Raw genomic sequence first — 12,188 nt, 5'->3', positions numbered from 1 at the left:
TTCCTTTATACTTCTCAAATACTTGCTACTTTGTGTTGGTTTATAAAAATATATTTAAGTTTGTGGGTGTAATGTGCAAAAAGGTGGAAAGTTTCATGGAGGTAGGAATACCTTTTGAAGACACTGTGAATACTTAGTTTATACCGTTAACTTATACTTAGTTTATTAGCATGTATGTGCTTATTGTACAAAGTCAGTTTATACTTAGTTTATAAGCATACATGTGCTTACTTTACACTTAGCTAATAAGCATACATGTGCTTACTTTACACTTAGCTAATAAGCATACATGTGCTTACTTTACACTTAGTTGATAGGCATACATGTGCTTAGTTTGCACTTAGTTGATAAGCACACATGTGCTTAGTTTGCACTTAGTTGATAAGCATACATGTACTTAGTCTGCACTTAGTTGATAAGCATACATGTGCTTAGTTTACACTTAGTTGATAAGCATACATGTGCTTAGTTTACACTTAGTTGATAAGCATACATGTGCTTAGTTTGCACTTAGTTGATAAGCATACATGTGCTTAGTTTGCACTTAGTTGATAAGCATACATGTGCTTAGTCTGCACTTAATTGATAAGCATACATGTGCTTAGTTTGCACTTAGTTGATAAGCATACATGTGCTTAGTCTGCACTTAGTTGATAAGCATACATGTGCTTAGTCTGCACTTAGTTGATGAGCATACATGTGCTTACTTTACACTTAGTTGATAAGCATACATGTGCTTAGTTTGCACTTAGTTGATAAGCATACATGTGCTTAGTCTGCACTTAGTTGATAAGCATACATGTTCTTAGTTTGTGCCATGAGTTTATACTTGATTTAGAAGCATACATGTGCTTGGTTTACAAACCTATGTATTTAAGAATTCTCTTTCTTCCTGCAGATGACCCACTATCTCTACACAGCTCTGTTGGTTTTCAGCAAGGACAAGTTGATGAGCATTCTTTTACAGCTTGTAGTAATGAGCCAGTAGAATGTGAAGAAGAAAGATTTGATGACCATTTGGTGAGGAAGCTGGCAAATGAAATGAATTACCATCAGACAGGAAGTCGCATTGACAATTCGACAAACCTTTCTAATCCTCCGTTGAGTGACTTAAGAAGCAGGAAAGTGTTCAGTGAAGGAAATTCTGCTCCGGCTGGTTCTTACTATCCTTACCCTGTAAGCATGCCGTTTGGCGTCAACAGTGAACCATCAGCTCCGTCCTACACCCATAATAATGTAGCACAGAGTCCATATCAAGTGGATAGCAGACCTGTAGATTACCATCCCGCATACGAACCTCAAAGTAGCTATTACCCTGTATCTCATGCTGGGGCATGGAATACGCCCCATTCAGCTCCACATAACAGTCAAAATTTGTACACATCTAACGCTTCTGTTCCTTTTGACTCTACTAAGCTGCCAGTTACAGAATCAGAAAGACCAAACTTCTACTCGCTGCCTTCAAACCAAACACCTCAAAACCATACTGCTATGGGCCATGTAATGGGTAAGTCTTGAATTTTTTTCCTAGCTGTGGACATGGACTTTCTGATCTATAGTGTATGCGCGTTAGAATAAAAATGTCAAAGAAATTTGTCAACAGGTTTTTATTTTCCCATCTGAGAGCAGCATGTTGTAGGGGCCGAGACCTTGATTACAGCGATGTACTTTACAGATTGCTACAGTTTTTAATAAAATCTGTTTAATCTGTTGCAGATTTAGCAGTTCTCTGAATGCTGAGCTCTGTATAACCCCGCCCACACTACTGATTGGCAGCTCTCTGTGTACACTGCATAGGGAGAAGGCTGCCAATCATTGGTGGGACGTGGTTGGACTACCTGGCAGCTGGCCAAGTAGTAATAATGACAATATCTGTAAAGCACTGTATAATATGATGGTGCCATATAAGTAAGCATAATAAATAAATAAATAATCTCTGAAAAAACAGTGATCTTACACTTAGCAGACCAGTAAATGATATATGGCTGGAATCAGGGTCTCTGCACCTACAGTGTACTGCTCTAAGATTAGGTAGAAAAAACCTGGTGACAGATTAAAGCGACTGTCATGATATATGGTACGAGTAAATGCCTATAGGCCTTGTCAGGAAGAGGTGCCCAGGGCCCAGTCTGTAGCTACATGGAAACATGACATGTTTTTCTGGTCTGATACAGAAGTTCAACATTGTCCTCCTTTAAAACCGGCCTCCACACCAGTCATTACTAATTACCAGTAACTAGTATTAACTTGGTTATATTTTACAATTTAGGGTAACTAATAGTACCACTATAAAGTTACCGTATATACACGTGGTCAAATTGTTGGTACCTTTGTTTAATGACAAAAACCCACAATGGTCACAGAAATGGCTTGAATCTGACTAAAGTAATAATAAATCAAAAATCTATGAAAATGAACAAATGACATTGCTTTTCAACCATGCTTTCACAGAATTTAAAAAAAAAAAAATAAAACTCATGAAATAGGCCTGGACAGAAATGATGGTACCCCTGAAAATAATGTGACAAAAGGGACATGTTAAATCGCCGTATGTCCACTAATGAGCATCACAGGTGTCACAATCTTGGAATCAGTGAGTGGGCCTGTATAGAGGGCTACAGATACTCACCATGTCACCAAACAGCACAGTGAGTATCAGATCAGCGATCTGACAATATACAGTGATGTCCCATCCTGGGACAATGTAAAAAAAAAAGTTTAAAAAAAAAAAATATTAAGTGTTTAAAAATTTATTAATTTTTTTTTAAATCCCCAAATAAAGAACAAAAAAATACAAATGTTTTTCCAATTTGTTTTTATTTATTTTACTCATTAATTCCACAGCGCTTTACAGACATTATTGGCATTGTTCCCATTGGGGCTCACAATCTGGATTCCTTATCAGAGTATGTCTTTGGAGTGTGGGAGGAAACCCACGCAAACACAGGGAGAACATAGAAACCACTTGCAGATGTTGTCCTTGGTGGGATAATATATACATTTATTTATGTGAGGAAAAAAGTAAATAAAAGTACACATATTTGGTACCGCCGCATCCGTAACGACCCGCTGTATAAAACTGTCCCGCTAGTTAACCCCTTCAGTGAACACCGCAAAAATAAAGCATTTTTTTTTTCTTCATTTTTTTTTATCATCACACTGCCGAACAAAAAGTGCAATAAAAAACAATAAACAAGACTAATGTAAGTAAAAATGGTACCGCTGAAAACGTCATCTTGTCCAGCAATAAACAAGCCACCATAATGCTCCATCAGCAGAAAAATAAAATTATAGCTCTCAGAATTAAGCAATGCAAAATTTATTTTTTCTATTTTTTTCTTTGTGTAAAAGCACCAAAACATAAAAATATAAATGGTTTATCGCTGTAATCGTACTGATCCGAAGAATATAGCTGCCTTACCAATTTTACCACTCGCGGAACAGCGTAAAAAAAAGGCAATTCCTGAATTGCTGGTGTTAGTTCATTCTGTCTCCCAAAGACTGGAATAAAAAGCGATCAAAAAATGTCACGTGCCCGGGGGGGGGGGGGGGATGCCTGACCGCGGATGGCGCCGGGCGTGTGGACTTAGAGCTCCGATCTATCTCCTGCTCTGACTCACATCGGCTATTAACCCCTTAACCCCCAAGGGTGGTTTGCACGTTCATGACCGGGCCAATTTTTACAATTCTGACCACTGTCCCTTTATGAGGTAATAACTCTGAAACGCTTCCATGGATCCCGGTGATTCTGACATTGTTTTCTCGTGACATATTGTACTTCATGTTAGTGGTAAAATTTCATTCAGATAACTTGCGTTTATTTGTGAAAAAAATGGAAATTTGGCGAAAATTTTTAAAATTTCGCAATTTTCCAACTTTGAATTTTTATGCCCTTAAATCATAGAGATATGGCACACAAAAACTTAATAAGTAACATTTCCCACATGTTTACTTTACATCAGCACAATTTTGGAAGCAAAATTTTTTTTTGTTAGACAGTTATAAGGGTTAAAAGTTGACCATTTTATTTTTACGGACCACATCACATTTGAAGCCACTTTGAGGGGTCTATATGATAGAAAATACCCAAAAGTGTCACCATTCTAAAAACTGCACCCCTTAAGGTGCTCAAAACCACATTCAAAAAGTTTATTAACCCTTCAGGTGCGTCACAGGAATTCTTTGAATATTTAAAACAAAAATGAACTTTTAACTTTTTTTCACAAAAAATACTTCAGGTTCAATTTTTTTTTATTTTACCAAGGGTAACAGGAGAAATTGGACTGCAAAAGTTATTGTGCAGTTTGTCCTGAGTACGCTGATACCTGATATGTGGGGGGGAACCACTGTTTCAGCGCATGGCAGAGCTCAGAAGGGAAGGAGCGCCGTTTGACTTTTTCAATGCAAAATTGGCTGGAATTCAGATCGGTTGCCATGTCACGTTTGGAGAGCCCCTGATGTACCTAAACAGTGAAAACACCCCACAAGTGACCCCATTTTGGAAACTAGACCCCCCCCAAAGAACTTATCTAGATATGTGGTGAGAACTTTGAACCCACAAGGGCTTCACAGAAGTTTATAACGTACAGCCGTACAATTAAAAAATCATATTTTTTCCACAAAAATGATCTTTTCACCCCCAATTTTTATTTTTCCAAGGGTAACAGGACCCTAAAAGTTATTGTGCAATTTGTCCGGAGTACGCTGATACCCCACATGTGGGGGTAAACCACTATTTCGGCGCATGGCAGAGCTCGGAAGGGAAGCAGCGCCATTTGACTTTTTGGCTGGAATTGATATCGGACACCATGTCGCGTTTGGAAAGCCCCTGATGTACCAAAACAGTGAAAACCCCCAACAAATGACACCATTTTGTAAACTAGACCCCCCAAGGAACTTATCTAGATGTGTGGTGAGCACTTTGAACCCCCCCGTGCTTCACAGAAGTTTATAACGCCCAGGCGTGAAAATAAAAAAAAATCATATTTTTTCCACAAACATGATCTTTTAGTCACCAATTTTTTTATTTTTCCAAGGGTACCAGGAGAAATTGGACCCCAAAAGTTGTTGTCCAATTTGTCCTGAGTACGCTGATACCTCATATGTGGGAGAAAGCTACTGTATGGGCACACGTCAGGGCTCGGAAGGGAAGTAGTGACGTTTTGGAATGCAGAATTTGATGGAATGCTCTGCAGGTGTCATGTTGCCTTTGGAGAGCCCCTAATGTACCTAAACAGTGGAAACCCCCCACAAGTGACACCATTTTGGAAACTAGACCCCCTAAGGAACTTATCTAGATGTGTGGTGAGCACTTTGAACCCCCAAGGGCTTCACAGAAGTTTATAACGCCCGGGCGTGAAAATAAAAAAATCGTATTTTTTCCACAAACATGATCATTTAGTCTCCAATTTTTTTATTTTCCCAAGGGTAACAGGAGAAATTGGACCCCATAAGTTGTTGTCCAATTTTTCCTGAGTACGCTGACACCCCATATGTGGGAGAATACTACTGTATGGGCACACGTCGGGGATCGGAAGGGAAGTAGTGACGTTTTGGAATGCAGACTTTGATGGAATGGTCTGCGGGTGTCATGTGCGTTTGGAGAGCCCCTGATGTACCTAAACTGTTGATACTCCCCACAAGTGACCCCATTTTGGAAACTAGATCCCCCACCGAACTTATCTAGATGTGTGGTGAGCACTTTGAACCCCCAAGTGCTTCACAGAAGTTTATAACGCCCGGGCGTGAAAATAAAATCATTTTTTTCCACAAAAATTATATTTTTGCCCCCAATTTTTTATTTTCCTAAGGGTAACAGTAGAAATTGGACCCCAAAAGTTGTTTTGCAATTTGTCCTGAGTAGGGGGATACCCCATATGCGGGGGTAAAACACTGTTTGGGTGCATGGCAGAGCTTGGAAGGGAAGAAGCACCATTTGACTTTTTCAGCGCAGAATTGGCTGGAATTGAGATCATATGCCATGTTGCATTTGGAGAGCACCTGATGTCCCCAAACAGTGGAAACCCCCCAATTATAACTCCAACTCTAACCCCAACACAACCCTAACCCTAATCTCAGCCCTAACTCTAGCCCTAACCCTAATGGGAAAATGGAAATAAATACATTTTCTTTTTAATTTTATTATTTTTCCCTAAGGGGGTGATAACGGGGGGTTTGATTTACTATTTATGGCGGGTTTTTATTTTTGGCAGCTGTCACACGCTAAAAGACGCTTTTTATTGTAAAAATAGTTTTTGCATCACCACATATTGAGAGCTATAATTTTTCCATATTTTGACCCACTGAGTCATGTGAGGTCTTATTTTTTGCGGGACAAGTTGACGCTTTTATTGGTATCATGTTCGGGCACGTGACTTTTTTTTTTTATCGCTTTTTATTCCGATTTTTGGGACGCAGAATGAACAAAAACCAGCGTTTCATGAATTTCTTTTGGGGAGTGCGTTTACACCGTTCCGCCTGCGGTAAAATTGATAAAGCGGTTTTATTCTTCGGGTCAGTACGGTTACAGCGATACCTCATTTAGGTGTTTTTTTTGTGTTTTGGCGCTTTTATGCAATGAAAACAATTTTATATAAAAAATAATTATTTTTGCATCGCTTTATTCTGCAAGCTATAACTTTTTTATTTTTTTGCTGGTGATGCTGTATGGTGGCTCGTTTTTTGTGGGACAAGATGATGTTTTCAGCGGTACCATGGATATTTATATGCGTCTTTTTGATCGCGCGTTATTTCACTGTTTGGCGGTATGATAATAAATCATTTTTTGCTTTGTTTTTTATTTTTTAAGGGGTTCGCTAAAGGGGTTAACTAGTGGGACAGTTTTATAGGGTGGGTTGTTACGGACGCAGCAATACCAAATATGTGTACTTTTATTGTTTTTTGTTTGTTTTTTTTTTTTTTTACTTTGTTACGTTGTCCCAGGGGGGACATACCTGTCATGTGACAGATCAGCGATCTGTCACAGGCACTGCACAAGGCTTCCTCCTTGCCTGCGCTTTGCAGGCACTGAGGAAGCCAGCTCCCTGCAGGCCCCCGAAGGTCCCCGTCGCCATCTTGGATTCGGGGATCTGCAGGGATGGAGCCCCCCGCAGCAGCGCTGCACATTGCGCTGCTGTGGGGGGCTCAGGGAAACATGGAGGGAACCCCCTCCCTGCCGATGCTTCCCTTTAACCCCCGGTACACCGCGATCGTGTTTGATCGCGGTGTGCGAGGGGTTAACGTGTCGGGGGCGGTCCGTGACCGCCCCTGACACATTGTGCCGGGTGTCAGCTGTCATAATCAGGTGACACCCGGCCGCAATCAGCGCCACTGATCGCTGTGACGTACTATCCTGTCCCTGGGAATTAAGTCCCAGGGCACATGGACGGGATAGTACATCACATGACAGAAAGGGGTTAAAGTAAAAAGCTGTCCCATACGTTACCTGAGCATCCAGTAAAGAGAATCGTGGTCACAAAAATGGGGGTCTCCCGCTAAGGCCTGTTTCACATTTCCGTTTGTTGCCATCAGTCAAAATCCGCTGTTTGCAAAAAACAGATCCGCCATTTTTTTTTACGGATCCGTTTTTTTCCCCATTCACTTGCATTAGCGACGGATTTTGACGGATGGGCATCTGTTGGATCCGTTTTTTGATGGATCCGCCATAATTTTGGCGTCCACTGTCTTGAGTGAACGGACAATGAAACGTTTTTTGTCTGCGTCAAAACAACGGAGAGCAACGGATCCGCCGCTATCCGCCATTCTCTCTCTCTCTCCTTTTTCCCAGACTCGTGTTCCTTTAAATTTCAGGCACTAGCTGCTAAAGCGGATCGTCAAAAAAACGGATCCACTGGCATCCGTTTGTGCCACAACGGAAACGGATCCGTTTTTTCACAATCTGGCGGATTTTGACTGATGTCAAATAACTGAAATGTGAAACAGGCCTAAGCTGATGGACTTTTTTGCTCGAGAAGCAGACCCAGCTCAGTCAGACAAGATGGCGCCATCCCCCTCTTCCTTCTCCTCACAGTGACCATGCAGAGCACTAGTCACCACAGCAGCGGGAGAGCATACAGAGGATGCAGATATTCCTCTATTGGAAAAAACTATGCAAAAGCTCCTCAGTTCCCTTAGGGCTTCACTGCAGGTGGACCTCAAAAGTATGCTGGCTGCAGTAAAAGGAGATATTGATGTACTAGGTGAACGCACAGAGCATATTGAATCTAAAATGGCAGAATATGCCAGCTTTCACAATAACCTAATTGAGACCAATTCAGCTCTGGAAGATGAAGTCTCCCTACTGAAAGCTAAAATATATGACCTGGAAGACAGGTCCAGGCGCAGTAATGGGAGATTGAGAGGCATTCCCGAGTCAATAAAAGATGGGGACTTGCAAGAGTATTTTCATGACCTAAATGAGGTGATACCGGGCACTGACCCTAGAGACCTCTTGGTGGAAAGAATCCATAGAGTTCCTAAGCCTAAGAATAAGACAAAGGAGATTTTTCTTTATAACTGGAGGGGGAAATCTGCTCTTTCAACTCCTTTTCAAAATCTTGCAGTATTTTCAGATTTATCTGCTGTGATTCTGGCTAAGGCTAGTTTCACACTAGTGTTTTTTGCCAGCAGTGCACCGTCAAAAGGGCGCAGTGCACACTAAATTCTACTAGCGCACGGTCTGCGCACCCTATGCTAAAGATAGGGTGTGCAGATCGCATGCAGCCGTGTGCGATACTAGGCGGAGATAACCGGAGGGGGCGGGGCGTGCGCTGCTGGCAAAAAACGCTAGTGTGAAACTAGCCTAAAAGAAGAGAATTTGCAGGAGTAGCCAGAATTTTAAAGGTATGTGCACATGTTGCGGATTTGCTGCGGATTTGACGCTGCTGATCCGCTGCAGTTTTGCTAGTGATTTACAGTACAGTGTTATTCAATGGGGAAAAAACCACTGTGCACATACTGCGGAAAAATCAGCGCGGAAACGCAGCGGTTTATTTTCTGCAGCATGTCAATTTTTTGTGCGAATTCCACAGCGTTTTTACACCCATTCCATTGTAGGAATCCGCAGGTGTAAAAACGCAGGCCAAATCCGCACTAAATCCGCAGGAAAAACGCTCGGATTTTGACCTGCAGATTCTGCAAAAATATGCAGATTCCGCGCTGAAAATTTCGCACAGCAATCCGCAACGTGTACACATACCCTAAGAGACAACATCCCTTACTGATGGGGATTCCCAGTGAAAATGATTATTCATCATCTTGAATTTGCTCATATTTGCCTCTCGGTCTCTCAAGTGGAAAAGCTGCTAATTATGTGGGACCTGCACCCTCCGTCACCAGAACGTCATGCCGTAGGAAACACAGCACATAAGAAATTAAACCTGGAGTGGTCAAAGGCTTGACTTATTATCTTATGTGGGTTTCCTTCCTTCCTTGTCATTAGTTCCGGTTAAACATGGCCTTCATTTTACTGACCGCTTATTGCATTAAGAAATGAACGGGAGATTTCAGTGTTCTCTGCTCTATAAATTTTGTTACCCCCAACCCACATGTATAGTGAGCATTGGTTTCTTTCTTGTCGTAAGTGCCTTATTAGGCAGGTTTTCTGCTTGGTGTCGTCTTTTAATTGTAATTCCCCCAGCTGACGTCTGAACACTAACCTACTTGGTAAGGAAAGTGTTACTAATGCTCTCACTGAGGAGCTGGCAAACTACTTTAAATTTAATGACAATGGTGAAATTTCTGATGAAACTTTGTGCTTGGCTCATAAGGCATTTATAAGGGGTATTTTTATTAAAATTGCTTCCTTTGGAAAAAAAAAAACTGTTGGAAAATGTTTGGTGCACCAACTCCATTCCTGTCTGAGTGTTCAGTTGCTAAATTTGTATGCGGTTTATAAAGTTAGAACAGAAAAAAAAACTCCCAGAGGCTCACACAGGGATAGCATGTGACTGTATTTCCTGTTTTTTCCTATGTCGGTGTATAAGAGAAGCAGCTTGCTGTAGATGATGCACAGATGGAGAGACACAAATGATTTGCTGCCAACAAAAACAAAAGAAAAAGTCCTAGACGAGCTACTAGGGAGAATCGAGGTTTTGGAGGAATTGAATAAGGCTTCCTCTGTGATTGCCACGTATCAGGAGATTTTGATTTGCAAAATGCAGCTCCTCTCCCTCTTATCTACTTAGGAGAATAATCTCAGGAAGATTAGATCCCAATTTTATGCTATGGGCGATAGAGCAGGGATAATAGCATGGAGAGTTAAAAAACAAGAATTAAAAAAGCAAAATTGAATAGGGTTGCTGAGCCGAAATGGAAAAGATCACACTCCAATGAAGACTTCATCGCAATCAAACAGTCCCTCACTCCTTGCAAGGTCACACTCGCCACAGCAAAACAAACCTACTTCTCATCTCTCATATCCGCCCTCTCTCACAACCATAAACAGCTATTCAACACCTTAAATTCTCTCCTTTGTCCCCCAGCATCTCCTCACTCTCCACTTATCTCAGCTGAAGACTTTGACTCATTCTTCAAACAGAAGATTGATAACATCAGAGAAAGCTTTGGCCTACAACCCCCAGAGTCTCTCCTCCTACCTTTTCAGCTCTCCTCCTCCAAAACCACCTTCTCCACCATTACAGAAGACCAACTTTCCACCCTACTCTCGAGATCACATCTCACCACCTATGCGATTGACCCGATCCCATCCCACTTCATCCCAAACCTCACCACAGTCTTCATCCCAACCCTAACCCATCTTTTCAACCTATCCCTAACAACTAGCTTTTTCCCCTCATTTTTCAAACATGCCTTAATCACACCCATCCTCAAAAACCTCTCTCTTGACCCATCCTCTGTTTCTAGCTATCGTCCCATATCACTTCTCCCCTATGCCTCAGAACTACTGGAACAACATGTCCATTTCTAACTGTCCTCCAACTTCTCTTCCTGCTCCCTATTCGACTGCTTACAATCTGGCTTCTGACCACATCACTCCACTGAACCTGCCCTAACAAAAGTCACCAACGACTTACTGACTGCCAAAGCCAAGCGACACTGCTCTGCCCTCCTCCTCCTGGACTTGTCCTCTTCCTTTGACACAGTGGACTATTCCTTATTTCTACAGACCCTCTCATCTCTTGGCATCACAGACTTGGCCCTATCTTGGATCGCGTCATACCTAACTGACGGAACATTCAGATCCTCCCACTCACACACCACCTCCTCACCTCACCCCCTATCTGTTGGAGACCCGCAAGATTCAGTCCTACGGCCCTGCTGTTGTCCATTTACACCTTTGGCCTGGGAGAGCTCATAGAATCTCACGGCTTGCAGTATCACCTCTATGCTGACGGCACACAGATCTACCTCTCTGGACCAGATATCACCTCCCTACTAACCAAAATCCTACAATGTCTGTCCGCTATTTCATCCTTCTCCACTAGATTTCTAAAACTTAACGTGGACAAAACAGATTTCATCATCTTTCCCCCATCTCACTCGACTCCCCCAACAGACCTAAAGTAAATGGCTGCTCACTCTCTCCAGTCCCACAAGCTCGCTGCCTTGGGGTAATCCTTGACTCCGGTCTCTCCTTCAAACCACATATCCAAGCCCTTCCCACTTCCTATTGACTTCAACTCAAAAATATTTCCCGGATCTATACATTCCTCAACCTAGAATCTGCAAAAACTCTAGTGCATGCCCTCATCATCTCCCACCTTGACTACTGCAACCTCCTTCTCTGTGGCCTCCCCTCTAACACTCTCACGTCCCTCCAATCTATCCTAAACTCTGCTGATCGACTAATCCACCTGTCTCCCCGCTATTCCCTGGCCTCTCCTGTCTGTCAATCCCTTAACTGGCTCCCCATTACCCAGAGACTCCAGGTCAAAACCCTAACCATGGCATACAAAGCCATCCACAATCTGTGTCCTCCATACATCTGTGACCTTCCAGGGGCTTACCTGCACGCAACCTCCGATCCTCACAAGATCTCCTTCTCTACTCCCCTCTTATCTCCTCTTCCCACTTCGCATACAAGCTTTCTCTCGCTCATCTCCCCTACTCTGGAACTTTCTAACCCAACATATCAGACTCTCCTACTGTGGAAACCTTCAAAAGGAACCTGAAGACCTACCTTTTCCGTCAAGCCTACAACCTGCAGTAACCGGCAATCCACCAAACTG

General features: G+C 42.2%; 1 protein-coding gene across 3 annotated transcripts in view; it reads left to right on the top strand.

Annotated features, from left to right (window-relative positions):
- The window catches only part of RIPK1 (receptor interacting serine/threonine kinase 1), a 92,726-nt gene that overhangs the window by 59,714 nt on the left and 20,824 nt on the right, over positions 1 to 12,188 (top strand). For all 3 annotated transcript variants that reach the window (XM_073550130.1, XM_073550131.1, XM_073550129.1), the window contains one exon: positions 899 to 1,507. In XM_073550130.1, coding sequence (XP_073406231.1) covers positions 899 to 1,507 — 609 coding nt within the window. The remainder of the gene's footprint in view (positions 1 to 898; positions 1,508 to 12,188) is intronic.

Source organism: Dendrobates tinctorius, unplaced genomic scaffold (assembly GCF_039654945.1).
Source record: "Dendrobates tinctorius isolate UK_male_01 unplaced genomic scaffold, ASM3965494v1 ptg000163l, whole genome shotgun sequence".
Lineage (NCBI taxonomy): Eukaryota > Metazoa > Chordata > Amphibia > Anura > Dendrobatidae > Dendrobates > Dendrobates tinctorius.
Note: the sequence above shows the minus strand (reverse complement) of the source record. Positions and strands in the feature narration are given on the sequence as shown.